This window comes from Octodon degus, unplaced genomic scaffold (genome assembly GCF_000260255.1).
Source record: "Octodon degus isolate 3935 unplaced genomic scaffold, OctDeg1.0 scaffold00003, whole genome shotgun sequence".
Lineage (NCBI taxonomy): Eukaryota > Metazoa > Chordata > Mammalia > Rodentia > Octodontidae > Octodon > Octodon degus.
Window position 1 is genome coordinate 24,055,740 of NW_004524579.1, and position 25,938 is coordinate 24,081,677.

Below are 25,938 nucleotides of genomic sequence, written 5' to 3' on the forward strand. Positions count from 1 at the left end.
TTTTTTTTTTTTTTTTTTTTACGGAACCAAGGGTTGAACTCAGACCTTTGCCCTTGCCAGGAAAGTGCTTATTCTACTGAGCTATCTCCCAGCCCTTAATTTAGCTTTTTAATTAATCCAGTCATATACTTTTCCACTTGATGATTTGTTTTTACAAGGAAATGTCAGATGTACAAAATAATATCAAGGATCATAGAACCACCTCCTATACTCATTCTTCAGCTTCAGAAGTAAGAAGGTACAGGTGCAGCCCTTGTTTGTTACAGCTTCTTTCATCCAATTCCTCTTCTTTTCCTTCCTAAGGCACCAGATCTTCAAAGCTCTGTATTAATAGTACTCTGTGCATACTTAGCAATTTGCTTATCATTCAACATTATCTTACGAAATCTATCTAACACATGTAGGTGTATTCATTTATATTTGGACTTGTATAATACTCTAGCATCTAAATATTTTATTATACTACAGGATTACTCTATGAGTATCTTTGCATGTGTTTCCCAGTAGACACATGTGTGAAAATTTCTCTGAAGTCTGCTAGGGTCTGAACGTGCATGCTCATCCTCACTCTTACAGAACACTGTCACGTGTCTCTTCATAGGGCAAGTGTTCATTAAACAATGACATGTGTCCAGTGCTGGTGTAACAGCAAACATGGAAGATCTACTCCTACTAAAATCAGAATCAGAAGGAAAGGGATGAAGTTCAGTTAGGAAGACCCTGGGACACGTAACAAGACATTACCAAAAGTTTGTACTAAGTTCTGAGAAGAGCTTTTGGGCGGAAGAACTGAATCAAGGTGGCACTGTGCCCAGAGCACTGAATATTCACCCTTCCTCATGGGCCTGCTAAGCTCCCTGGGCCCAGCTCTCAGGTCAGCCAGGAAAACTCTAAAATCCAGTGTTACCCTCTGAAGTAATGGCCTCCCCTTGCGCATTCCTGTCAGGGAAGCAGAGGGATAGCAGAGAAAAGCCCTGAACGTCTTTCCCGTTCCAAGTCAGCCATCTCCACACACATGGTATAAATATACAAAATAAAATCAGAGTGAGCTGCAGAACTGCAACCAACTGCTGCTAAATACAGGTCACTGATGAGCATCACACAACACACTGTCACCCTTTGTTTTGGCAAAGTTCTCGCTATACTGTCCAGCCCAACCTTGCACTTGCTATGAAGCCTCGGCTGCCATGGAACTCAGGATTTTTCTGCCTCAGCCCCAGAGTGTTGGGACTATAGATATGCAACACTACAATAGGCAACACAATAATTTTTTTTTCCAAGTAAACTACCCTGTATTTAAGGTAAAAATGAAACTTTTAACAAAGGAGATCATTTCCATGACTTGAGGATATAGAAGATTTTCTTAAACAAAATAGAAGATGCAGAAACAATAGCTGGGCATGGTAGTGATGCCTATAATCCTCGCACTCAGGGAGGCTGAGACAGGAAGATTTTAATTTTAAACCCAGCCTGGTCAACTTGGTGACTTAGCAAGACCCTGTCTTAAAATTTTTTTTTTTTTTTTTTTTTTTTAAAGGGGTGGGTATCTGGGGAGATAGCTCAGAAGTCTAAGTGCCTACCTGGCAAGCACAAGTACCAAGGTTTGATCCCCACTACTGCATGCCGTGCCAGTCCTGGAACCCCAGGTATGTCGTGCTGGCTACCAAAACCAGGATCACTATGAGTCTCCGCTGTGGAACAAGACCCTGTACCAAATCAATGAATCCATCAATCAATGGGGGGAAATAGCTACACAAAGGCCCTGGGATCAATCCCCAACACCAAAACCAAAACTAAAGCCTCCATAATTTATAATGGGAAAGACAGACAAATTGAATATTTCAAAAGTACCGTAACGAGCATTAATATATGCAAAAGCAGACTTAATGCAAGAAAAGAATCCAGAAAATATAAACTTGATTAAGACCAAAACCTCAACTGAAAAATGATTTAAGATCTGACTACATGCTTTATAAAAGAACAGATCTAAACAGTAAATACATTTAAAACTCACTGGCAATGACAGAAATTAATATTTAAAGCATAATGAGATCATTGCACCAAATGAAAAGGTTGGTAAAATACTGGCAGCACTTTTTTTTCTTAAGGTATTTGGTACAGGGTCTACAGGGTCTCACTATGTAGATCAGATCATACTCGTGGTGATTCTCCTGTTTTCAGCTTCCCAAGTACTGGGATTACAGGCGCATGCCACCACACCCAGTCTCAATCGCCATCTCAGTGCACCCTGAGGGCTGGGCCGGCACGAAAAGGTTGGTAAAAATAAATAAATTTCTGTATTTATTTTTGAAACAGGGTCTCACTTCATAGTTTAGGCTGGCGTCAAACTCATGGCAATCCTCCTGCCTCAGCCTTCTGAGTGTTGGGATTACAGGAGTGTACCACCACACCTGGTGGTAAAATTTTATTTATTTATTTACTTATTTGTCATTAATACTAAAAACTTTTTTTATTTTTTCCATAATTTTATTGAGAAACACATAGCAATGAGACAGTTCAAATCAAATTGGTAGGGCAGTTTCAATAATTAACACATTGCATACTCTCTTCCTAGTGGTTATTTGCTGTACAAGATGGTGGTAAAATTGTAAAATCTGAAACTATCAAAGGCTGACAACAGGAATTCTCATATACTGCTAGCGAGAGAACACACCAGTACAAACATCTGAAAAATCAGTTTGGGACCAGGGAAATAGCTCAGTGGAATAAGAGCTTTACTGGCAAGTGCAGGGTCCTGAGTTCAATCCCTGGTACTGAAAAAAAAAAAAAATAATAATAATAATAAAAAGCAAGAAAGCAAGCAAGAAAGAAAAATCAATCTGGTAATACCATGCTCCAAGACCCAGCAATTGCATTCCCAGGTACTATACTTTGGAGAGGTTCTTTCATATTGCATCAGTGAAGCATGAGTTACAAAAGCATACACAACAGCACTGTTTCTAATAGGCAGAATCTGCAAGTAGTACAACTGTCCACGAACAAAAGAATGAGTAAACTGGTATATCCCTACATGAAATGAAAATACAGTGGGAATGAAGTACATTGCCACAGGTCATCAGGACAACTCCCAGAAATCTACTAGAGGATGGAAGAAATAGGTCAGAAAAGAATAAACACAGTGTGCTTTCAAAAACAGGGAAGCATACCTAAGTGGTAAAACTGTATGGAGAAACAAGGGAAAATCACCAAAGAGTCAGGATCCTGATTCCCTTCAAGGGACAGGCAGGTGCAAACCAGAGGGAACACAAAGGGAGACGCTTTTAATCATGCATCAGTAACACAATATGAAAGAATCTATCCAAAGTATAGTACCTGGGAGTGCACCTGCTGAGTCACAGAGTATGGTATTACCAGATTAACTTTTCAAATGTTTGTTTTTGTACTGGTGTGTTCTCTCACTAACAGTATATGAGAATTTGTGTTCTCTCTTGTTGACCTGGATAAGTTGCATGGTTATTTTAATTACTAAAACTTACATGTTTTATGTACTCTTGTACACATTATCTATTTCATAAGAAAATTAGTCTTGTTATTTAATTTATTTATTGATACAGGGTTTCACTACACAGATTGGACTCCTAGTGATCCTCCTGTCTCAGCCTCCACAGTGCTGGGATTATAGGCCTATGCCACCAAGCCTGGTTTTAGGGCCTGCACAGCATACCTGGGGTTTTGGGGCTGGCAAAGCATGCAGTACCAGGGATCAAACTCAGGACCTTGTGCTTGGCAGGCAGGCACTTAGACTGCTGAGCTATCTCTCCAGCCAAGACCTGCCATTTTAGTCTCATATATTTAACATACTTAAATAAAAAAATTAGTTCAGACAATTATACTCATCATTATGGCTTGTGTCTAGATGTCCCCCTAAAGCCTCATGGGGTGATAGGTGGGGCTTTTCAGAGGTGGCAGGATCTATAGCAAGTGATGGTGGGATTAAACGTGTGTGATTACTCAATTAATATGCTGACTGCATAGTTCTGTATTGGGAGCCACTGAAGGTGGAAATTGGTCATATGCTGGAGGGTAGGATAAAGCCTCATTGCCTACCACAACCAAGCTACCTCAGTCTTGGGAAAAATATCCTAGGAGACACTGTTGGCTATTAGTCCCTAGGTAACCTTGAGTCTTGTAACTTCAAAACAGTACTTAAAAAAATGCCCCTGGGCTGGAGAGATGGCTCAGTGGTCTAAAGCACCTACTTGAAACAAGCTTGGCAAAGCACAGGGACCGCAGTTCGATCCCCCAGCACCACATGCCAGCCAGCCCCGCCCCCTGGTGGGCTGAGCTGGCCACACACACATACAATAAATAAATGTAATAAATAAAAATAAATAAATAATTAAAAAAAAATGCCCCTACTGTTGTTCAGGGGTCCTTTGCCAATCAAGAATGGCCACCACCTGACCTCAGCTATTATCCTTTGTCTCTATTGTCTAAATCCTCTTGTCATTTTCTCCTGGGGACCACTGAGAGACCAACGAAGCCCTACAGTTCTGTGCAGAATTAAGGGTGCCCTGGGGTTATATACTTATTAGGACTTCTTTGTAAATGCTGATAGTTTTAACCATTACTGAAGCATCCACATAGGCTTAATGTTATCAAAACAGTCTATTTCTTTTCCTTGTTCCACAGAGGACATCTTTTAAACTCTGAAATACTCTTTTGGAGTATTAGAGATTTGAGTGTGACAGACCAAGGCCTAAAGTGTAACACTGAGGTGGCTCAGACCTCTAAATACATTTTCTGGCCAGGGAGATGGCTCAGTAGAATAAATGCTTCCCTGGCAAGCACAAAGGCCAGAGTTCAATCCCCAGTTCTGCCAAAAAATATAAAATATAAAAATAAAAATAGATAAATAAATAAATGCACTTTCTTCCCTAGCTAGTCCCACAAGGCCTTGATCATTATTACTATGATCTCTATTCTGATCGCAATCTTTACAATACTTGTTACCTGAAACAGAAGTTAGTATTTGATAAAAATGTATAGTTACCTCTGTATGCACAGGGATTGGTTCCAAAATCCACACACTCATATCCCTTTAATAAAGGGATGCAGTATTTATTTGCACATCCTAAGCACAACCTTCTATGTAATTTAAATCATCTCTCAATGACTTACAAGAATACAACATGCATGCTACGTAAATAGTTCTCACATATTGTTTAGGGAGTAATAAGGAAAAAAGTCTGCATGTGGTAAATACAAACAATGACGCTTTTTTCCCTGTAATATTTTTGATCTGCAGTTGAATGTGCAGATGCAGAACCTACAGTGTTACGGTTCAGATGTCCCACGGCCTCCACAGCCTCATGTGTTTGGACGGTGACTGCATTATGGAAGCAGCTGAGCTGGCTTGCTATTGGGAGGCCAGAGCAGTTCGGGGAAGGTAGGTCACTGCGAGTGTGGCTTGCAAGGGCTTACCTCATTCCACAGCTCCTCCCTTGATTCTCTCTGCTTCCTAGACATCATGCCATTGGTAGCTTTTCTTCAACATGTCCCTCTGCTATGTCGTGCTGCCTTTAAGTGAGCTAACTAGGAGTCACAATAAACCTTTCCTCATTTATGCTATACCTTTTTGTCTCAGTGCCAAAGAAGGTGACTAATATATACAGTTACTGAGGGCCAACTGTTATTATAAAATACCAGTATTGTTTTCAAAAGAATTTTAAAGTCTTCAAAAACAGTCTGTGTTTTTGTTTATTTTGAGATATTTACTACCTATCTCCTAAACTTTGAACAAGTTATGTGGGATATCCTTAGAAGACCCATTAAAAACTGATGGTGGTACCTGTTTAATGTAAAAAAGAAACACCTATTCTGTCTCATCCCAACCACAACTCTTCCAGGTGCAACTGGAAGGACAACTGCCCTCAACTATCTCAGACACATCTCAATCCAGGAAGTTTTTACTTTCTAACTTTTTTTCCCCTTTGTAATCTGAGTAAATGACACCACCAGCAATCCAGATGCTAAATCATATCAATTTCACATCCTTTACTGTCTTGAAACTACTCCTCTTCAGTTTTACTAAAACTTGAGTTTTCAAATTGTCTACTCTGGCTTTGTTCAAAAACTTCCCGAGTAGTCTCTCCTAAAGGTTTCTTTTTTCGAGCCCCAAACCAATTCCTTGGGTTTCAGTGTTCCAGAAGTTAACTACTAAGAGCAAGGGAGGTGAAGATGGCTGGTATGAATCCTTACAAACTATGTGCACTTTTCTTTACCTCTCAGCCTCACTTCCTTCTTTGCTAAAGTAAAAAGAATACTGTTCACCTCTAATGATTATTGAGTGTAAAATGATAGTTTTAAAGCATTGTGAATAGTGTCCACACTTAGACTGGGTTGCACATTTGGGGGATTGGGAGAGCAAAGAGAGGGGTACACGTCAAAGATTACAAAAATGACAAGATAAATATGATGCAGGCCTAAAGCATTACTATAACTTGGGGATTTGAGAAAACATGCCAAAATAAAGATATACTGTGGTATGTAATTCAGAATTTGCATAAACATTTAACATGAAACGAGATTTCAATAAAAATTTTCTCTTGGGAGGGGTTGTTCTTCAGGATATATCTCCTTAAGTGCCCTACCTAAGGGATTCAACAAATGCTACTGTACAGTCACTCCCTAGTAAAATCCTCCAATGGGCCTCGCAATATCGTCAGGTTGATGTAACCAAGAACACTTGAATAGAGCCTTCCTTACGTCTCTCACTCATTTATCTCTACCTCTGCACCCAAGTTCTATAGCACTGTGGCCTCCCAAGTGTAGACTTCACCTCCCCTCCATCGCTAGACTTCTGTCTGTTCCTTTCTCCCTCTTACATCTCCCATCAGGTAAACTCCTTCAGTCCTTAGCAAAGCATCATGCCCTCTAGGGCAAGCTGCTGCTGTGTCCTCCTTTCAGGTAGCGCTATGAGCCTCGTGCGCTAGCACTTCACCTATCACACTGTCCCAGTTACCTGTGGCGTGTCTCCCCTGAACTGCTGAGCAATGCTCGGCTCCATCTCCGTCTCCCTCCTTCCCTCCCTCCGTTTCCCATAGGGACCTAAGCACCAGCCTCTGCTCTCTGGAACAGCCTGAGTTCCAGGGACTGGCAAACATTAGGCTGCCCCGATGGACGCAGGCGTCGACAGTCGGGTGCAGCTTTCCAGGAACGACTATTATACAGCCAACACCTGCCGGGAGACCTCGGCCTAGCTTCACGGTCTGCGCACGCGCGAGCGGCCGAGGGGCGGTCACCTAAGGAGAGGACGTCCTCCCTGGGCCACCGCGCGGGTTGGCCTGGTCCTACAAGAAATGCCACCTGCAACAGAAGTGCGGCCGCCGCCACCGTCCCAACACCATCTCCTCTCTCGCGATCTGAGAGGCTCCTCACCCCCACTCTGTCCCCTCGAAGCCAGGCGCACCGCGCTGTCTGTAGGGCCGCACCGCCAGGCTGGAGCGCGCCGGGAGCGGACGGACTGACGTCAGACACTAGGCTGGGAACGCGCCGGAAGTCCGGCTCCGACACTTCCGCCCGCGCGCGCCCGGGTGGGACCCCGCGGCTAGGTGGTACACCTTTGTGCGCGCCTCGGGACTGGAGGTGCAGCTGCTCTTGAGGTCCTCCCTGCGAGGGCGCAGCCAACTGGCCCTCGGTGCGCCAAGAAAACAAAGCTCCTGCTTTTGCACAGCGGCCACTTCGCATTCCGTAGCATCACTGCCGAACGTTGTGTTAAGTAACTTTCTTTGCTTACTGCTTTCCTCTCTTTGTTGTTTCCCGAGGAATGATTCCAAGCTCTCTTCTTGCACGCTTAAATTGAAACTCCCAATCTCCAAGAGCATCATTTCCTTTGCCGCTTAACTACCAACTGAAGTGTACTGCTGTCTGCTTTAACCTCCACCTCAGGCAGCACGACCCTTGTTACCTGCACCAGCCATTCCAAAATCTTGCTGTCACCTTTCTGTCTTAGGTAGGTACCAGAGGGTGTGCCAAAGAATGCCTACAAGAGCGTTATCTTGGTACCCGTACGCTTTCTCCTTCATTACCCCCAGACGTGATAGGTCGCTAGTTGCCTCTCCGTTTTTGTTTGTTTGTTTTTGCAAAACTGGGGATTGAACTCAGGCCCTTGCGCTTGCCAGGAAAGTGCTTATTCTACTGAGCTATCTCCCCAGCCCCAAGTTGCCTCTTGATTCAAATACATTATTTTAATCTAAGTAATTTTATTTTTAATTAATTAATTTGTGTGTGTGTGTGTGTGTGTGTGTGTGTGTGTCCAGCTCAGCCCACCAGGGGGCGGGGCTGGCTGGCATGTGGTGCTGGGGGATTGAACCGCGGTCCCTGTGCTTTGCTAAGCTTGTTCTAAGTAGGCGCTTTAGACCACTGAGCCATCTCACCAGCCCCAATCTAAGTAATTTTAATCCAAATAAATTGAATACAGATATGCTCATCTGTATATGAAAATAAAGGGACAACTTTTCAGGATACTGTGACATATATGGTGACGCATTAAGTTATACATATGGGACCTGACCAAACTGCTCTCCTGTCCTTGATGAGGTACCTCCATCCAATACCTGCTCTGCCCGTGCTCCAGTTAGCCATGCTTCTAAAACTCTGCCCCAACCTCTAGTTTTCTTCACCATTGGGTTTTAAGTTCTATCTTACTCATGTTTGTTAAGTCTATTTTGTGTATAAGGGCCTTATTAGTAAAACAAGAAAGAACTTGTTACCCAGTTTGCCCTACTGAACCAATTGAGTCTTTGGCTAGATTAAAACACCACTAAAGTATTTTCAGTGAGTGGGTACTACAAGACATGCAATTCTTCAGTGCTTCCTATGGCTGCAATACAGTAGAGAACATGGATCTGAAAGGTGCTAAAATGGATGAGATCAGACATTACAGGCCTGGGAGAAATGCGAGATGCTTTAAGGTATGTGGGAATCAAGCAGAGAACAAATGAAAGAGCTCATTAGGAGGTAAAGTAGAATTGGTGATTAGTTAGGCCTGGGATAAAGGAAAAGTCCTCACTCAGGATAACTACTAGGCTCCAGGCTTGTGCAGCTGGGTAGTATAAATAATGGTATCATTATGATGTCAGGACTCATGGCTTCTCCCTCAACAAAAGGCTGTGCTTCCCAGCTAGAAGAATAAAGAGATGGGACTTTTTTCTTTAATTTTTAAAAATCATTTATTTATTTGGTACAAGGTTTCACTATACAGCTCAGACTCGTAGTGATCCTCCTTTCTCAGCCTCCCCAGCACTGGGATTATAGGCATGCGCCACCACACCCAGTTTCCAGGGCTGGCACAGCACATGGTGCCGGGTATTGAACCTGGGTCCTTGTGCTTTCCAGCCAGGTGCTTAGACCCCCAAGCTATCTCCCCAGCCCAAAAGATGGGACTTCTAAAAAGAAGGGCAGAACTGGGAAGAGATAGGTAAGAAAACCAAAAGAGGATTTACCCAGCCCAGTTATTAGTGGGGGAGGTGGTATATGCCTGCAATCCCAGCCTTCTGGGAGGCTGAGGCAGGGTCACAAATTTAAACCATGGGCAATTTAGAACTCCAAAGCTTATCCTGGTCATTAATGCTCTTGGATGCTACCCATTGTGTTCCCCTGTTCTTTACATGTTTTCAGTTACCTAAAATCAAGTGAACACTCAAGGAACAAGGAAAATTTGAGCAAAGAATTCCATTTTGTTAAGTTTAAAAAGTGTATTGTGGTAACAACTTTGAAAATAAATTGATGAGAAAGTTTTTGACTTCCCCCCCAAAACATTTTACTTCAGGTGTACACTTACTTCATTGAAGATGCAAAAGATTAAGTGATCTTGAAAAAAATAATGTATATGTATAAATACAGATCAGTCTGCTGTTCTTAAAGTTATTGACCTTGTTTTTTGGTCTTTTTGAGACAGGATCTCACTATGCTGTTCAGGGTGGCCTTGAGCTCACTTTGTAGTCCAGGCTGGTCTCAAACTCACAATGACCCTCCTGCCTCAGCCTCCCAAGTGCTGGGATTACAGGGATGCATCACCATGCCCTGCTATTGACATTTTTTTTTTTTTTAACAGAACCAAACAACCTTGCAATACTGGGGATTGAAGCAAGAGCTTCTGCATGCTAAGCAAGCATTATACTTAGGTACATTTGCAGCCCTGCTTAGAGACAGATCTCAGTAAGTTTCCCATGTTGGTTTTGAATTTGTAATCTTTACTGCCTCTATCTCCTAAATAGCTGGTATCACATGCACTATGTCTGGCTTCTAATTGACCTTTTTAAGACCAGGTACCCAAAACTACTGGTTTTTTTTTTTTTTTTTTTTTGTGGAACCGGGGCTTGAACTCAGGCCCTTGCGCTTGCCAGGGAAGCACTTATTCCACTGAGCCATCTCCCTGGCCCCAAAACTACTGAGTTTTTTGGTTTTTTTGACCTTGCACTTGCCAGGCAAACACTAATGCTGGTGAGCTATATCCCCAGCTTTAAACTACTGAGTTCTTAGTAAGTTTATTTGCCGTCACAGGGAAAAGTAAAAGTTGTCAGTATTAGAAATACATCTACTTCTTGTCCTTTTTACCATTTACGTATGGCTTTCTCTCAAAGCATTTTTTGACTGCACACAAACTCAAGTGGCTGCACATACCTATATAGCATAGATCATACCACTTACTCTTACTGGGGTTTAAAAAATTCTTTTAGTCATGCTTTTGAAAATTTAGGATTTTGTAGAAATGTCTTAGGAAAACTTCACAAGCATGGAGGGGAGGCTGTACCGCACATCTTTGAGCCTAGTCCTTTCTCAACTGAAAATAATGGGTTACATGTTTCAGGTATTGGGGTTTTATATTTTTTTATTTTTAATATATTTAGTACAGGGGTCTACAGGGTCTCACTACACAGATCGGACTCATCGTGATCCTCCTGTTTTCAGCCTCCCAGGCACTGGGATTACAGGTGTGTGCCACCATGCCATCTCAATCCCCTTCTGAGCGCACCCTGGGGGCAGGGCTGTCACAGCATGCTGGGGATGGGACCCCAGTCCCTGGGCCTGCTTTAGTCTGCTAAGCTATCTGTCTGGCCCTGGGGTTTTATACTTATTAGGATTTCTTTATAAGTCTGATTCTGCTGTTCAGTTTGAAAACCACTGTCCTTGATTAAGGATTAGGGCAGAGGCACACAGACAAAGGACCAAAAACACCACAGGATTTGGAGCCCAGGATGATCACAGGTTGTTAGTCCTATGAATGGATAAAGGGGAGCTTCAGCAATCAGCTGCTTAAATCATTGTCTAAGATACTATAGTTTCTGAATCACAACTGCTCTGGGGAAAATAAGGCCAATACATGAAAGCGTACAAACTTCCCCTCAGCCACATTAAAACTGAAATTGTGTAAGTGGTCTCAAGAGATGAAATATCTTGTTCAATTTCCTCAGCTGCTTTGCTACATAAAATTAATATGCCCTTGTTTTGACTGCTCCCCAGTGGAGCGTGGACTTGAAAATATCCTAACACTAACATGAAGGTGTGCTGTATTATCTTACATGGAAAAGGGTATCAGTGTTTTTAAAAATTTTGTGTGAAAAAATGGAATGCTCTTGTTTTCTAAAAGTTCTGCTTAGAGGTTCAAACTCACATTTATGTATCAATTGCTGGGCCAAAAAGCACTGCCTATAAATACCGAATATGTTACCCACATCAGATTAGTACCCAAGATTCCCTCGTACACTTCCTTGGTCAAGCTGCAGGCCCACAGTGTAAACCAAAGATCAGCCATCTCTAATTCAGGTACCACCAACAGGTATTAAATATATGCCACATTTTTAAACTTAAGTGAGAGCATAAGTTATACAAGTCCTCCTGACATATGTCAGTAATTCAGTTAATTTACTGAAGAAAAAAATGGACTGTGAACATTTACTGTCATTAAATGTAATTGAGCACAATGGCCTATACTTGTACTCTTAGCTACCTAAAAGCCTGGGACAGGAGGACTGTAAGTTCATAGCCAGTTACTCAACTTACTGAGAGGCTCTGTCAAGATAAGAGAGGTCCCTGGTGTGCCATGATGTGTGCCCCTCTTCCCTGCACTGAGACAGTGATTGAGACTGGGTGTGGTGGTATGCGCCTGTAATCCCAGCTCTTGGGGATCTGAAAACGGAAGAATCATTACTAGTTCAATCTACGTAGTGAAACCCTGCACCAAATACATTAAAAAAAAAAAAAGATAAAAGCGGCTCGGGGTGTAGCTCATGGATATAGTGCTTCCTTGGCTCTAGCTTCAATCTTCAATACCAGAAAAAAGAAAAAAATCTATGAACGAGCAATTCTACAGCAAAGAACATAAATGAGAGATGTTTATACACAAAAGGATTAATACATTTAACCATTACATATTTATACTAAGGTACAAAAACAAAAGCTTGTCTAGGAAATTCAACTTTATTTATAAAAGTTCAATAAACAGACATTCTACTTCCAAATATTATAAACTAATTTTTACAAGGACCATTTACAGTTTTAACTTTTCTACATAAAACTTTACTACAGGATGAGCAAAAAGCCTCACAAGATGATCTAAGACATAAAAACAAAACCAAATAAAAACAACTTACCTAGCACGAATGCTTATTTACAGTAATTAGAATTATACCCTTTAATGTACTATTCCATCAAGGGGAAGAGAAAACATGATAATTTGGGGGAAGTAAATGCTTCACAATAAAGTCATCTTAAATAGTATAGTTTACGACTGTTCAGGATTGATCTTGTAGGCTAGTATTTGTGCTGATTAAGTAATCATTGTAAAAAGGGCACTGACTTTTCTATATAGAGCTTTCTAACAATGAAAATATAGATATTAATCTGGTCTTTAAGCCAATTAATAAAGTAACAATGTATAATAAAGTAGTGAAAACAAAAAATCATCATGTGACTGACTTACAAAATGAGAATTCACCCTGAAATCAGTTTTGTTCTTTTCGGTATCTATAAATTCCTCAGCACAGCAGAGACAATATATGCACTAAATATTTAATGAAAAAAATTCAAAATAAAATTATTGAAATTACTATTTATATGTAGTAATTTTTTTTAAAAAAATCTTTTACATTTTATCTAGGGAGATAATAACTCTCATGTCATGGGTGTCACAAAGAACTTCAAAACTTTGGGAAAAAAATTTATCCCTGAGAAGTGAGAGATAGAACTGTACCTGAACACAAAACAAAACAATCTCCCTCCAGAAAAGCAGAAGCAACAATCCTATACCCTTTTAACACTCTTTAGCATAGCATAGCACAGTATGAGCTATTGTTAACAGCAAGCAATCAGTCATAGTCCAATCCTGGAAAGTTGCTGGTTCTGATGATCGGATCATTTTGCTATGAAAATACAGTTGCAACGTTAAAAAAGAAGAAAAAAAAATCAGAGAAAAACTCTTGGTTTTATTGACAACTTTACATTTTTGTCCAGTGCAAGGACAATTGAATACTTCACTGATGAGCAGAGCAGTAATTTCTGCTGGCATCTCTTCTTAGAAGTCTGTTTCTTCACTGATGTTCACCCAAACAGTAAGAGCAATACAATAGCAATAGAGTTCACTATTATCAATGGCACTACAAAAAGAAAAAAAGCTTGTTACTATAAAGAAAAAAAAAAAAAGCAATAATAATTAGCATGAAGGGAAGATAGTTATTATCACATTCATGTTGTAAATAGGTATAAGAGGAAGTTTAAAAAATATACTGTATCATAAAACCCACAACTTATTTAAATAGAGCTTGTATAACTGGGAACAGGGGGTCATGTTGCACAAGTCCATCAATATGAAATGCCTAGAGAAGTGCTGGTGCAACTCTGCAAACACAAAGTAGACCTGGGCAGAAGTAGATGCATATATATGGCTGCAGTGACATAGGAGATGAGAAAGGTAAAGAAGATTCTGCAGCTTCTTGCTGAATTAAGAATGAATTTATCAATACTGAATCCAATATATAATTAAAATATAATCCAATATAATTAAAATGGCTAGAAGAGAGAAAAAAGCCCTTCCAAAAAACCCAAAAAACCAAAAAACTTCAGTTTTAAAATACAATGCATAGGGCCGGCGGTATAGCTCAGCGGACTAAGCACTTGCTCAACGAAGCGCAGGAGCCAGGGTTCAATCCCTGGCACCAGTTGTTGTGCTGGCCCCACCCTCGGGCACACTGAGCTGGCAATGGAGTCCAGGCGTGGTGGCGCGCGCCTGTAATCCCAGCCATGGGGAGGCAGAAACCAGGAGGATTGCTACAACCTATGTAGTGAGACCCTGCACCAAAAAACCAAACAAACAAACAAACAAAAACAATGCATTTTGGGGCTGGGGAGATAGCTCAGTAGAATAGATGCTTGCCTGGCAAGCACAAGGTCCTGCAGGTATTTGATCCCTGGTATCACCAAAAAAAAAAAAAAAAAAGCCAATGCATTTTGATATCTCTTTTTCAATATGTTTAAAAATATTGCCCATTTAAATGGCACATATGGGGCCTTGAAAGCCTACCATGATGCTACATTGTTACAACTTGGAACAATTTCTAGAAAACAGGGATGCTACTCCATCATTCACTTCTGACAGTTAATACAAATACATTATATGTAGCGCTGAGTATTCCATTAACAACTGACTTCATGAGAGAGTGGCAACCTAAGAAACTAGCAACTTTCAAGCAATAAAGGCAGGTTAGGGAGAAAAAAATTCCCACTACAAAGAGCATATGTGATAGCACACTCTGGAGCACTGTTACTTAAATCAAACCACAAAATTAAAACTTAACAGTGCTCTGCAAGTTTTTCTTCTTACCTCTCATCACGGTTCTTACAGATCGAATAAGGTTCATTAGCTGCGATTTAATTCCTGGTTCCTCTCCAAATCCACCAATTCCCTGGTCTGTTCCCCAGCCAACTGTATAACAGAAAGACAATTAGCTGTGTTAAAGTTTACTATGCACTTCTCTTGCTGTTTCATTAGTCATCTTTTAAAAGATTAGTTTGAGGCCTTGTTAAAGACAATACATAAAGTCAGATGTTTTTGATATTGGGTTAAATATTTTATTTCTTTTTATAGTAGCAACAACCACTTCTCACCTCATTTACATTTTGATTTTATAAAATAGTCTGTAGTGCAGAGATGGGAGAGCACTTGAATCAGGGGTAGAGCATTTGTCTAACATGCTACAGGTTCTGGATTCAGTCCCCAATGTCACAGAACAGGAACAATGATAATAGTAACAATAATGACAAAATAGTAATTCCTAATTTCTCAAGTCAGAACTGTAAAGCAAATCATAGTGCCACACTGAACAATAATTAGCTCATTAAGAATTTACTAAAGCCAACATAATTTTCAGTATAAAAATGTTGGATGGAGCTAAGGATCACTGTCTTTATTATGTGAGTAAATTTTAATGTATGTCTGGTTACAGGTTGGTTAGACAGACAGACAGACTGACTTTCTTTCTTTTGGTTAGACTTTCATAGCATGCTCTGGTCTGCTAGCAGGACATACCTTTACCCACTTTTCCTTGACTCTTCCCCTTCATTTCTTGACTGAAAGATAGATTTTTGCCCACTACACCCATTATGCTCTATAAACAAGTCTTTTACTCTCTCCTATATAATTTTCCTAATATGAACTTTTGCATATTTTAATGTGCTAGTTCTATTATTATAATATACCTTCTTCTAAAAGCATGCATGTCCTCCTGCAATTTGTCTTCTTATCCTCAATTCAGGCATACTTTTCCCTACCTAAATGACTATAGGGCTTAATTAATTCCCAAACTAACACCTGGGTGACAGAGAGCAAACCTTTGTTTTATATTTGAAAGAACCAAGTATCAGGAAAACAAAATTTTACTTTGCTAAACTGGCTTTTATTTGGTTGAAATAAATGACAAATGATGCTCGTTTGCTTTTTTTTTTCCCCACTGAGATATGTCATGATATGTCAGGTTCACAGGGCCGGATATATAGTTCAGTAGCATAAGCACCTGTCTGGCAAGCACAAGGTTCTGAGTTCAATCCCTAGTACTGCAAAACAAAACAAAACAAAACTTCAGGTTCATAACACAGCTGATGTTTGACTCTTTCCACTTCATTCTTTAAGGCCTAGCTTGGTTTTGTGTACAGTCCTTTAGCTCTCACAGTGGTCACTCTGAGCTTCCGCAGCACAAACTCCAGCTTGGTTTTAACTAACTGTCCATAGTAGTGATGGTGAACCTTTCAGTGATTTCAATGAAACAGACAGCCTGCTATGGCACACATGCCACAAGTTTCCTACCACTGGGCTAAACTATCGCTTGTCAATTCAGCAGATGCCTCTGTAATCTATTTCAATCCCTTGAGGTTTTTTCCCTTGGGATCTTGTGATGATTTCCATTACATACTGAATAAAACCAAACTCCTCAAACTGACTTTCTAGAACATGTTAATGTTTTTGTCCTGGAACCAGTACTCTTCCAGTACTGACAGACAACTGTATTCCTATGCTTAATTACCCATTAATTACTGTCAGGACTTTTCCTAATTCCCTACCACATGTTATAATAAACTTTTTATAATCCAAAAATCTACTGATTGTAGTAAGCGTCTTCTCCCTAAATTCATTGAATTCAACTGTCTCTTATTATAAACTCCTTGAGGACAGAGAATACAACTTAGTTATCTTTCTTCATCTCCACTATTCCTCACTCCCTACCCCACAGCAAGTACTTAGCAAATGTTTACAGAATTAAGCTAAAATATAGTAGGCTAAATTAATCTATGAAATGGTAAGATTAGGTAAACTTTAAGATTGGTAATAAAATTCCCCAACTCTAATTCATTTTTAAGACATGAATTGTTATTATTTTTTGTATTTGGTAAAGGGTCTCCCTGCACAGCTCAGCATCATAGTAGTGTAGTGATACTCCTGTTTTCAGCCTCCCCAGTGCTGGGATTACAGGCATGCACACTGCTCCTGGGGGCAGAGTCAGCATGGCATGTGGTACTGGGGTCCGCTGCCCTTCCCCCTCCCCCGTGCTATCTTGCCAGCCCTTAAGACATAAATTAGAAAATGGCCAAAATGGATTAGAATATATCCCAATGAACAAAAAGACCCTTGTGCTGGCAAATTATTGAAAACTTTCAGAGATAAAGAGACTATCTTAAACACTTAGGTAAATTGGGTTACCTATAAGGAATAAAAAAATGAGATGACACTAAACAGCAACATTAATCAGAAAATTAAACAGTACAATCTTCAAAACTCTGAAGAAAAAACTGGTTTCAGACTAGAGTTTGATAAAGAACCCACAAATCAACAAGAAAGGCTACTCCGGTATGCTGAGGCAGGAATATTCCAAGTTCAAGCCCACCCTGAGAAACTTAACAACTTAGTGAGACTCTGTCCTAAAAGTATAATGTAAAGGACTGGGAATGAAACTCAGTGCAAAGGGCCTGGGTTCAGTCCTCATAAGGGCATCTGGGGTGAGAGGTGGACTTCTATTTTATAACCTGCAAATCTTTTTTACTTTGAAGAATATGCACTTAATACATAAGGAAATATAAATATTATATAAGTCACTAAATAGTACAGAATACAGTCAGAGATCTTAAAGCCATAGCTTATCCATTTACAGAAACTACTATAGTGTTTTCCCTTAGTTCCAGGACCAGCTCAAAACACATGGTCAAGCAAAAAACTTCTCTGCTTCTGGGTAGAAACGGAAAGATGGAAAACAAAGCTCTGGAGGGCAGAGTGTATGACAGATAACTGTGGTATCAGCTCGAATAAGTGGTGAAAGTTCCGAGTGTGTCTGGATGACTGACTTACAAGCCACACACTGAAGAGGGAAGACCTGTGTCTTAATTCTTTTCTCATTACTGAGACAAAATGCCCAACATGCAAAGTTAAAGGAGGGAAAACTTATTTAGCTCAGTTTCCAGAGGTTTCAGTCTGATTCCAAGGTAGGGTGCCACATAGCAGAGGGGCAAATGTCCATGGCGGCAGAAAAAACCAAAAATAATCAAGAAAGGTGGGAGGTAAGCCTCTGTCTCTTATAGTGTATGCAGGCTACCCGTCCTAGGGCAGCTGTAGCATTCATGCCCTTAATCCGAGCACTGGACCTTCAATCACAAACTCTAGATTCACCCGCATCTGAAAAAGCCTAAGACTGCCGGAAGCTTTAGGGGAACAGCTAGATACAAACCATAGCAACCTGGATATGTGTGGCAGCAACCAACAAGATTATAGCTAGTGTGGATGGAATAAAAAGGAAAAGAAGGAAGTCTTTTTTGCTTCTTCAGAGGAGCTCCAGACTTCTCCATCGACTGTAGACCTTTGTCTCCAGTGCCTTCAGGTTTCCAGCTCAAACTCTTCAGTCTTCCAATGCAAACCCTTTGGCTTTCCAGATCCACATCTGAGTGGATCTTGCAGGTCTCTGGGCACGGATGGTACTTTTACATTCTTCTACTCCTGATTTTCCAGGCATTCATCATAAGCATTACAGGAGTTTCCTTTCTGGTGAAACTCAAAGCTTTTAAAATCACTGAGCTATGCTGTTTAGTCTTGATTGTCAACACAGAGCTGGCTAAAAGCCTTCAGCAATACCTACACCACAGCCTGAATGTTGCGCTTCCTTGAAATTTCCTCATACAGATTATTATTAGCCCATCAACCTTAACATTACTCTTCTGCAAAATCACAGGATACGAACGATGTACAAACACATTTTCTGCCACAATATAACACACATGGCTTAGAGTCCAACTGTCAATGGTGTCTCTGTTCCCAACTGAAAGCACCTGAAAGAGTTTTTGCAGTCTCCATTTCTGTGAGCATTCTAGTCTTCGGAACTCTAACCACAATATTCCATTAAGCTTGGCTCACACCATTCTAGGGCTTCTCCAGCAAGCATCTTCCTCCTGCAATTTAATCCCAAAGGCTTCTGAGCCACTGGGTCAGTAGTCACAGAAAAGAACCCACTTCTGTGATATGAAAATCTGTCTTGGTTCCTTGTCACTGGGAGAAAATACTCAAAAGAGGTCAACTTTATTTTGGCTTGTGTTTCAGTCTATAGGTGGCTGGTGCCAAGGCAGGAAGGAATGGTAGATGGGTTTGGGGTAGGAAAACAGCTTACCCATTGCATCCAGGAAGCAGAGAGAAAGTGAAGGAAACAGGGAAGGTGATATATCCTTCCAGATCACACCCTCAGTAATAAATCTCTGCTAACCAAAATTTGCCTCCTAACAGTAAGTCAACTACAAAGCCCCCATAGTCCAATCACCTTTCAAAAGCCCTACATATGAGCACACAATACTTTGAGTGAACATCTAGATATAAATCACAACATATTCCTAAGAAATAGTTGGTCTATAGTCTCTTCTAGTAATGTCTCCAGTTTTCAAATCAAACGAATACCTCATGGGATATAGCCCAGGCTGGTCTTGAACTCCCAACAATTCTCCTGCCTCAATCTCACGAGTGCTGGGATTATAGGAGTGCACCAGCATATCCAGCTCTGTCCACTCTTCTTAGTTATCTTTTTTCTTGGTATACAATTCTGTATATTCCTTTAAAATACCTCTTGTTTTTCTGATTCAAGTAATTTGAATTGTCTCTTTTATTCCATGGTCAACCTTACTAAAGAAAAGTGTGTCAATTCTGTTGATCTTGAAAATAGCTTTTCTTGATCCTATGATTTTTATACTCTGTATTTCTTTAGTTTTCACGATAATCGTTATTGTTTATCTTTTGCTTATTCAGGGTATGTGTGTGAGGTAAGGACAGCAGGTTGTGTGTCAAATGCCATACATCTGAACTGTTCCTACTGAGCTCTAGTAAGTTTTTTTTTTAATGTTTGGGGGAAAAAAGAAAGACATGCTGATTCATTTTATGTCTTTCTATAAGAATTCCCAAAAGCGTCATGGTAATAACGGTGTGTGAGGAACCACCCAGAACCTGATGCTGTGAGGAAGATTAGATTTTATTTCTCTACCTACAAGCAGGCTGACACTGGAGTAACTATCAGTGACTATCTAAAGGGGAACTGAATATATATACAGGTTTTAAAGTCAGGGTGTAATTTTAAGGAAACTCAAAGAATCTGGATAAAATGTTTAAGACTGTAGGGACAATAAACATAGGTTGGTAAACACAGCTGGCATTAGGGGACTGCAGGGTGACCTTAGTCTTTCACTAAAGTTTTTATTGCCTTTGCTTCTTGCTTATTAGGGGCCAGAGATTGTCAGTAATAGAGAGTTTACTGTTTGTAGTAGATAGCCCAAGTCTCTCTCCAGTCATTTTCAGGCCAGTCCTGACACATTAAATGTTAGATGTTTATATAATCTTCACCAGTTGGTTACTTCATTTGGAAATAGGTTTATGAAGGTCCTCACACATTCATTCTGGAAGTACTCTCCATTAAGAATGGTTATTCATATTTCTTTCCTTTTTTTTTTTTTTGTATTTTAGGGAAGGGTTTACAGGGTGTTCAGGGTCTCACTACTAGATGGGACTTATAGTAATCCTCCTGTTTACAGCCTCCCAAGAGCTGGGATTACAGGTGTGTGCCACTACACCCAGTCTCAAATGCTGTCTCAGCACACACTGGGGGCAGGAGAGCACAGCAGGCCTGGGGATCGAACCCCGGCCCCTGCGCATGCTTGCAGGCGCTTTAATCTGCTGAGCTATTTGGCCAGCCTGGTTATGCATATGTCTAATGGCTAAGTAAGTATACAAACATCTTCAATTTTGCCTTTTGGCCTAAAAATTTTTAAATATTTATAATGTGACCCTTTAAGAAAAAAAAAAAAAAAAACAAAAAACTGCCAGGGATGTAGCTCAGAGGCATAAGTGCCTACCTAGCAAGCGTAAGATCCTGATTTGATCCCCAGTACTGCAAGAAAAAAATATCTGCTTATTCCTTCAAGCTTTTGCTTTTCCCATTTGGTCCTGCAATGCTCTTGCCATTGGCTTGTGTTTAGCATGAGATAGGGAATCAAGATACATTTCTTTTTGGATATCCAGTTAATCCAGAATCATTTACTGAAAGGCCCATTCTTTCAATAAATAGGCATCAGTTATTTGTGTGTATTTCTCTGCTTTATTACATTTGCCACAAATTAAATGTTCATTAAAGAAAAAAAAAAAGTGAGCCTGAATTTGGATTCTCCAGTCTTAAAAAACTTTTCAGTTAAACTCTTTTCTTGTTAGTCAGAAATCAGCTTCTGCTCCTTTTTCACTAAGAACTCTGACATAAATGAATAATTTTAGAACTTTATCCTTGAACCTAAACTTCTTCACAAGATAGCATTTTTTCTAACAGTTTCACATTATCAGCCAATACTGAAAAGCTCCATAAAGAAGTCATTCCTACAAACCCTCTGGGTATCAAGCCTGTATATTCAAACACCTACAGGATATCAGGACATCTTTATTTGAAAACTTTAAAGGTAACTTGAACTATAATAATTTCTATTAATATTTCAAGATTCTGTTTTAAATGTCCTCTCCTTAGGAAATAATATTCTTTATTCACCCAGGAAGTTATATTTCCATGTGTTTGTACTCTGTTGTCTTCCTCCAAAACATTTGTCCCAGGCTCAATGAATTATCTGCACAATTATTTTAAACATCTATTCCTTCATTAGGCTGTAAACTGCATGAGAACAGGAACACTGTGTTATGTTGGCTCCTATATATATATATATATCTCCTTTTTACCTAGCTTGCAGTCATTGGCCTATTTGTTATAAAAAAAACAAAGAAAACTTTTCTCTACCAAATCTAGGAATCTTAACATTTTAAAACATCACTCCATTTAATAACTGTTACCCTTCATCACATATGCTTTATGGTTTCCCGCTTAATTGAAAGTAATTTAATGGTGTTATATTTCATTCCTAAAATATTTCAGTATGCACTTGGAAAAATAACATTTTCCCCAGGTGCACTGGTGCATGCCTGTAATCCCAGCACTTTGAAGACAGAGGTAGGAGGAGGATCCCAAGCTGGAGGTCAGCCTGAACTACATAACAAAATCTGCTTCAAACAAGCATTTCCCTATTTAACTATAATATATAATATTATCACATATACAAGAATATTTTACAGTGATTCCTTAATGTTATCTACTATCTCCTAGTCCAGTGGTGCCAAATCTACGGCATGCATGCCACAGGAAGCTGTTTGTGATCATTGAAAACTCTAAAAAAGTTCACCATCACTGTCTTAAGCCACCTTCAAATTTCACCAAATGTTCTTGAAATACCTTTTGCAGTATTTGCATTGGGATTCAATCAAGGTTCACAAACTGCTTATGAATACATTCCTTACACCTGTTTCTCTGTCCTGCTCTTTTTAAAAGTTCGTATACCTTGTGTAACTGTCTTACTGGTCAGCCCCACCCCTGCTTCACATTCTCTGGGGCACTGACTGCTTAGAGACAACTGTCAAGGGCTAGTTCTCATTGTCACTGATCAAAAACCTAGTCTTTCTTGTCTAAAAGCAAGACAAAATCATCACCACAAAATATATCCTCTTCAACTTACTTTTTCTTCTTTTCTTAAATTTGATACAAGGTCTCACTACACAGCTGAGACTCTTCATGATCCTGCTGTCTCACTCTCCCCAGCACTGGGATTACAGGCATGCACCACCATGCCTGGTTTCGGGGTCAGCACAGCATGAGGTACCAGGGATCAAACTCAGGTCCTTGAGCTTGTCAGGCAGGTGCTTAGACTGTGAAACTATCTCTCCAACCCTACTTTTTCTTCTTTTCCTTAAATTTAATGATAAAATGAGATAATCTTGTCCCCATTTTATCACTTTCCACTTACTCCTCATCTCAATCTTGATTTTACACACTGCTATAACTTCTCTTAAAATCACCATTTTAATTACTCTAAATATTTCTGACTCTTTTCAGTTATCTTGGCTTTTCAGCCACATTTTACTGTGGGTAATCTGTCCTTCAAACAACTTTGAGTTTGGTAAAAACTCACTAAGTTTCCCAGCTCTCTGTTAGGCTCCTTCAAGTTTACTGTCAGCTCTTTTAGCTCTACATAAACATCAAGTACTAAAGGAGATTCCAAGACTGCCATGAGCACAAATTCTGTTTGCATTCCTTTCCTGAATACTTTTTCTTCTCCTCACATGGCTTCATTTATCATCAGCGATTAGCAAGCTGGGGGGAAAAAAAAAAAGGGTCTCCTTATGTAGCCCAGGCTAACCTAAAACTTACTATGTAGGCCATGCTGGCCTTGAAACTGTAGCAATCCTCCTGCCTCAGCCTCCTGAGTGCTAGGATTATAGGCATGTGCCACCATGCCCAGTGACAAATTCAAATTTCAGTTTCCACCCTGGCTTATGTTTCTGTTCTTTGGACTTAGGTCCAATGATTATTCTACATCCCTCTTTATATATCTCATAGAAATGTCAAACTCAGCAAGTCAAACTTGTTTTGTTATGTTTTTACCTCTTTACCATTACCCCAATTTTCCTTTACTAGATCCTTTCCATTGACAATAATTCCTTTTTTACTTCAATTATGAAGACTAAAACATCAATGTAGTAAATGTTACCCTTTTATCGTATATGTGTATACTGCTAACACAGTACTTCCATCACTCAGTAGTTTAAGGCAGAGACCACCTAAGATATCTCTGACTTTATCCTCTCTCCCTCACTCCCACAATCCAACATTATGTTTTGTCCCTTTAAAGTATCTTTTCATCTCTATTAGTTTTCTAGGGCTGCAGAACAGAGTACTATATATTGAAGCTTAGTACAACAGACATTTACTTTCTCAGTTTTGGATACCAGAAGCCCAAAACCAAGGTGTCAGCCGGACTGGGAACTTCTGGAAGTCCTGAGAGATAATCTCATCCATTCCTCTCCTAACATCCGATAGTTGTTAGAAATCCTTAGGGTTCCTTGGTTTGTAGACACATCACATATAACCTCTGCCTACTATCCCATAGATTTTTTTCCCTAAATGTGTCCGTTTGTGCTTCTAAATCACATTTCATATAAAAATACCAGTCACTGGATCTAAGGACAACAACATCTAACCTTGTGTGATATTGCAATTTGATTACATGTGCAAAGACCCTGTTTCCAAATAAGGTCACACAGAGTGGCTTACCAAGAGTTAAGCAGCTTTTCCTTCACAGACACAATTCTTATATAGTATAATAGTAAAAAGTTTCTAGGGTCAGAATGCCTAGTTCCATAACTTTGTATCTATCTGATCTTGGAAAAGCTAACTACTCTTTAAGAGAGGTTTCCCATCTCTAAAGCAGAAATGAAAAGCAATGATGCCAAAGATGCTGTGAGGGTTACACAGGTTGATACCATATGTAAAGCACTTAATACAAACCCTACACATAACTGCTGTACAAGTATTGGTTGTACTCTCTCATCTTTACTTCTTTTACATGGAATTGTTCTTCCCACATTTACTTCTTTCTCTTCCTTGTGTTCCCCATACTGTAACTGAAAGTAATTTGCAAATAACAAAAATCTGATTGCACCCCTATTTTCACCTGATACCGAATTTCCACACCAGCTCTCCAGTGCTCAAGGCTCTCCTCAGCCTCCTACCCTTTCACCTTCACCTAGGTAATACCTACCCACTTATTAGATTTCAGATTAGATATTCTTCCTCCAAGGTGTTGGAGATTCACATGTTAGGGGCACCCTGCATTTGTCTTTCATGATAATTCACACACTTGTTACTTATTTTCATTTTGCTTAAATTGCAATGGCAGAGCAAGGCAAATGTGTTAGCTTTGGCTCTAATTACATGGGTCCGATACATAACATGAACACAATAAACGTGCTCGATAATTTTTTCTGAAATAACAAATTAATCACTCGAGTTTTAATGCTTTCAACGGTCCTATTTGGTATGCTGCGACAAATAATTCACGTCAGGCAATATCCACTCTCAGCTCCGCCTTACCAAGAAGCTGCCTGCCCAGGCCCGCATGATGATTGCTGGACTCGAAGTCGCCACAGCCATAGCTGTGTCTTCATTCTTGTCGTCCTAAATTCTAGCCCAGTCCCTGGTCCCGTGACAGGCGCCCGGGAAGCTGTACTAAATACCTTGGAACGTGAGTGGCTGGCTGGCTGTCCCCGATGACTCCCATACTTTCTCCTTATATCCCCCCAAAGCGCAGGAACCCTCGTTCGCCCTTCTAGGCCACGCCCCCTCCTCCAGCCCCAACGATCGCTCAAAATTCAGACCCCTACCTTTTCGACCATTACAATCCGCAATAGAAACGCCGTGCAATTACCGCACCAAGCTAACCTGAGGCACGGGCGTCCGAGCTCACCTTTACTGTCCCCCCGGGGCCCCTGCACGTCGCGGGCGTCTGCTGAACACTGACCCTGCCAAGGAGCGCAAACCTGGCGAGAGGAAAGTGGCGCGGCTCGCCCCGAGGAAGCGTCCACCTCGGCCCAAGCAGTGCGCCCTGCCTCTCCCGGCCCGGCTCGTTTCCCCGCGCGGCCTGGCTCGGTCGGCGCCTCCCGGACTCCGCTGGCCCCTCAGCCCGCGGCTTTACTCACTGTTCTTGAGGAAGCGCTCTTCATGCAGCACAGCGATGGCGTTCACGCACAGCAGGGCCGCTTGCAGCAGCGAGTACAGGGTAAAGGCCATGGTTACCAGGAGTCACCTAGAAGTCCAACCAATACTTCTCGGGCCGCCGCCGCGGACGTGGCGGCGCCGTCGCTGCCTAGGCTTCCCTACGGGTGCCGGTGGGGCCCAAGACACGCGAGCTACGAAGCTTTGCCTCCTTCTGGCTAAAATCCGCCCTGGTCTGACGTCATCAGGACGTGGGCGTGTAGCTGTCCGCAGTGATTCCACGCGGTTGTCGTTTGGTTGCTGTGGAGCACTTGGAAGGTGACTTGTCGCG

The 25,938-nt window shown here is 40.7% G+C and overlaps 2 protein-coding genes and 1 long non-coding RNA gene across 4 annotated transcripts in view; 1 reads left to right on the plus strand and 2 right to left on the minus strand.

The window, feature by feature from the left end:
* The window catches only part of Hdhd2 (haloacid dehalogenase like hydrolase domain containing 2), a 40,284-nt gene extending 32,768 nt beyond the window's left edge, over positions 1-7,516 (minus strand). Inside the window, exon 1 of one of the 2 annotated variants that reach the window (XM_004623628.2) lies at positions 7,402-7,516. The gene's annotated coding sequence lies outside the window, so the exon portion shown is untranslated. Of the gene's footprint in view, positions 1-7,329 lie in introns of both variants that reach the window. The other variant, XM_023714627.1, reaches the window with a different exon arrangement.
* Positions 7,517-8,839: 1,323 nt separating this feature from the next.
* On the plus strand, positions 8,840-10,904 carry LOC111816631. Its single transcript, XR_002820984.1, has 3 exons — positions 8,840-8,936; positions 10,079-10,182; positions 10,875-10,904. It is a non-coding gene; the product is annotated as an uncharacterized LOC111816631 (long non-coding RNA).
* A 1,524-nt stretch (positions 10,905-12,428) lies between these two features.
* Ier3ip1 (immediate early response 3 interacting protein 1) lies at positions 12,429-25,799 on the minus strand. The gene is made up of 3 exons (XM_004623629.2): positions 25,592-25,799; positions 14,843-14,944; positions 12,429-13,619 (listed from the first exon to the last, which is right to left on the minus strand). Exons 1-3 carry the CDS (start codon positions 25,680-25,682, stop codon positions 13,564-13,566), a joined length of 249 nt encoding a protein of 82 aa, XP_004623686.1. The 5' UTR covers positions 25,683-25,799; the 3' UTR covers positions 12,429-13,563.
* Between the last annotated feature and the right edge of the window lie 139 nt (positions 25,800-25,938).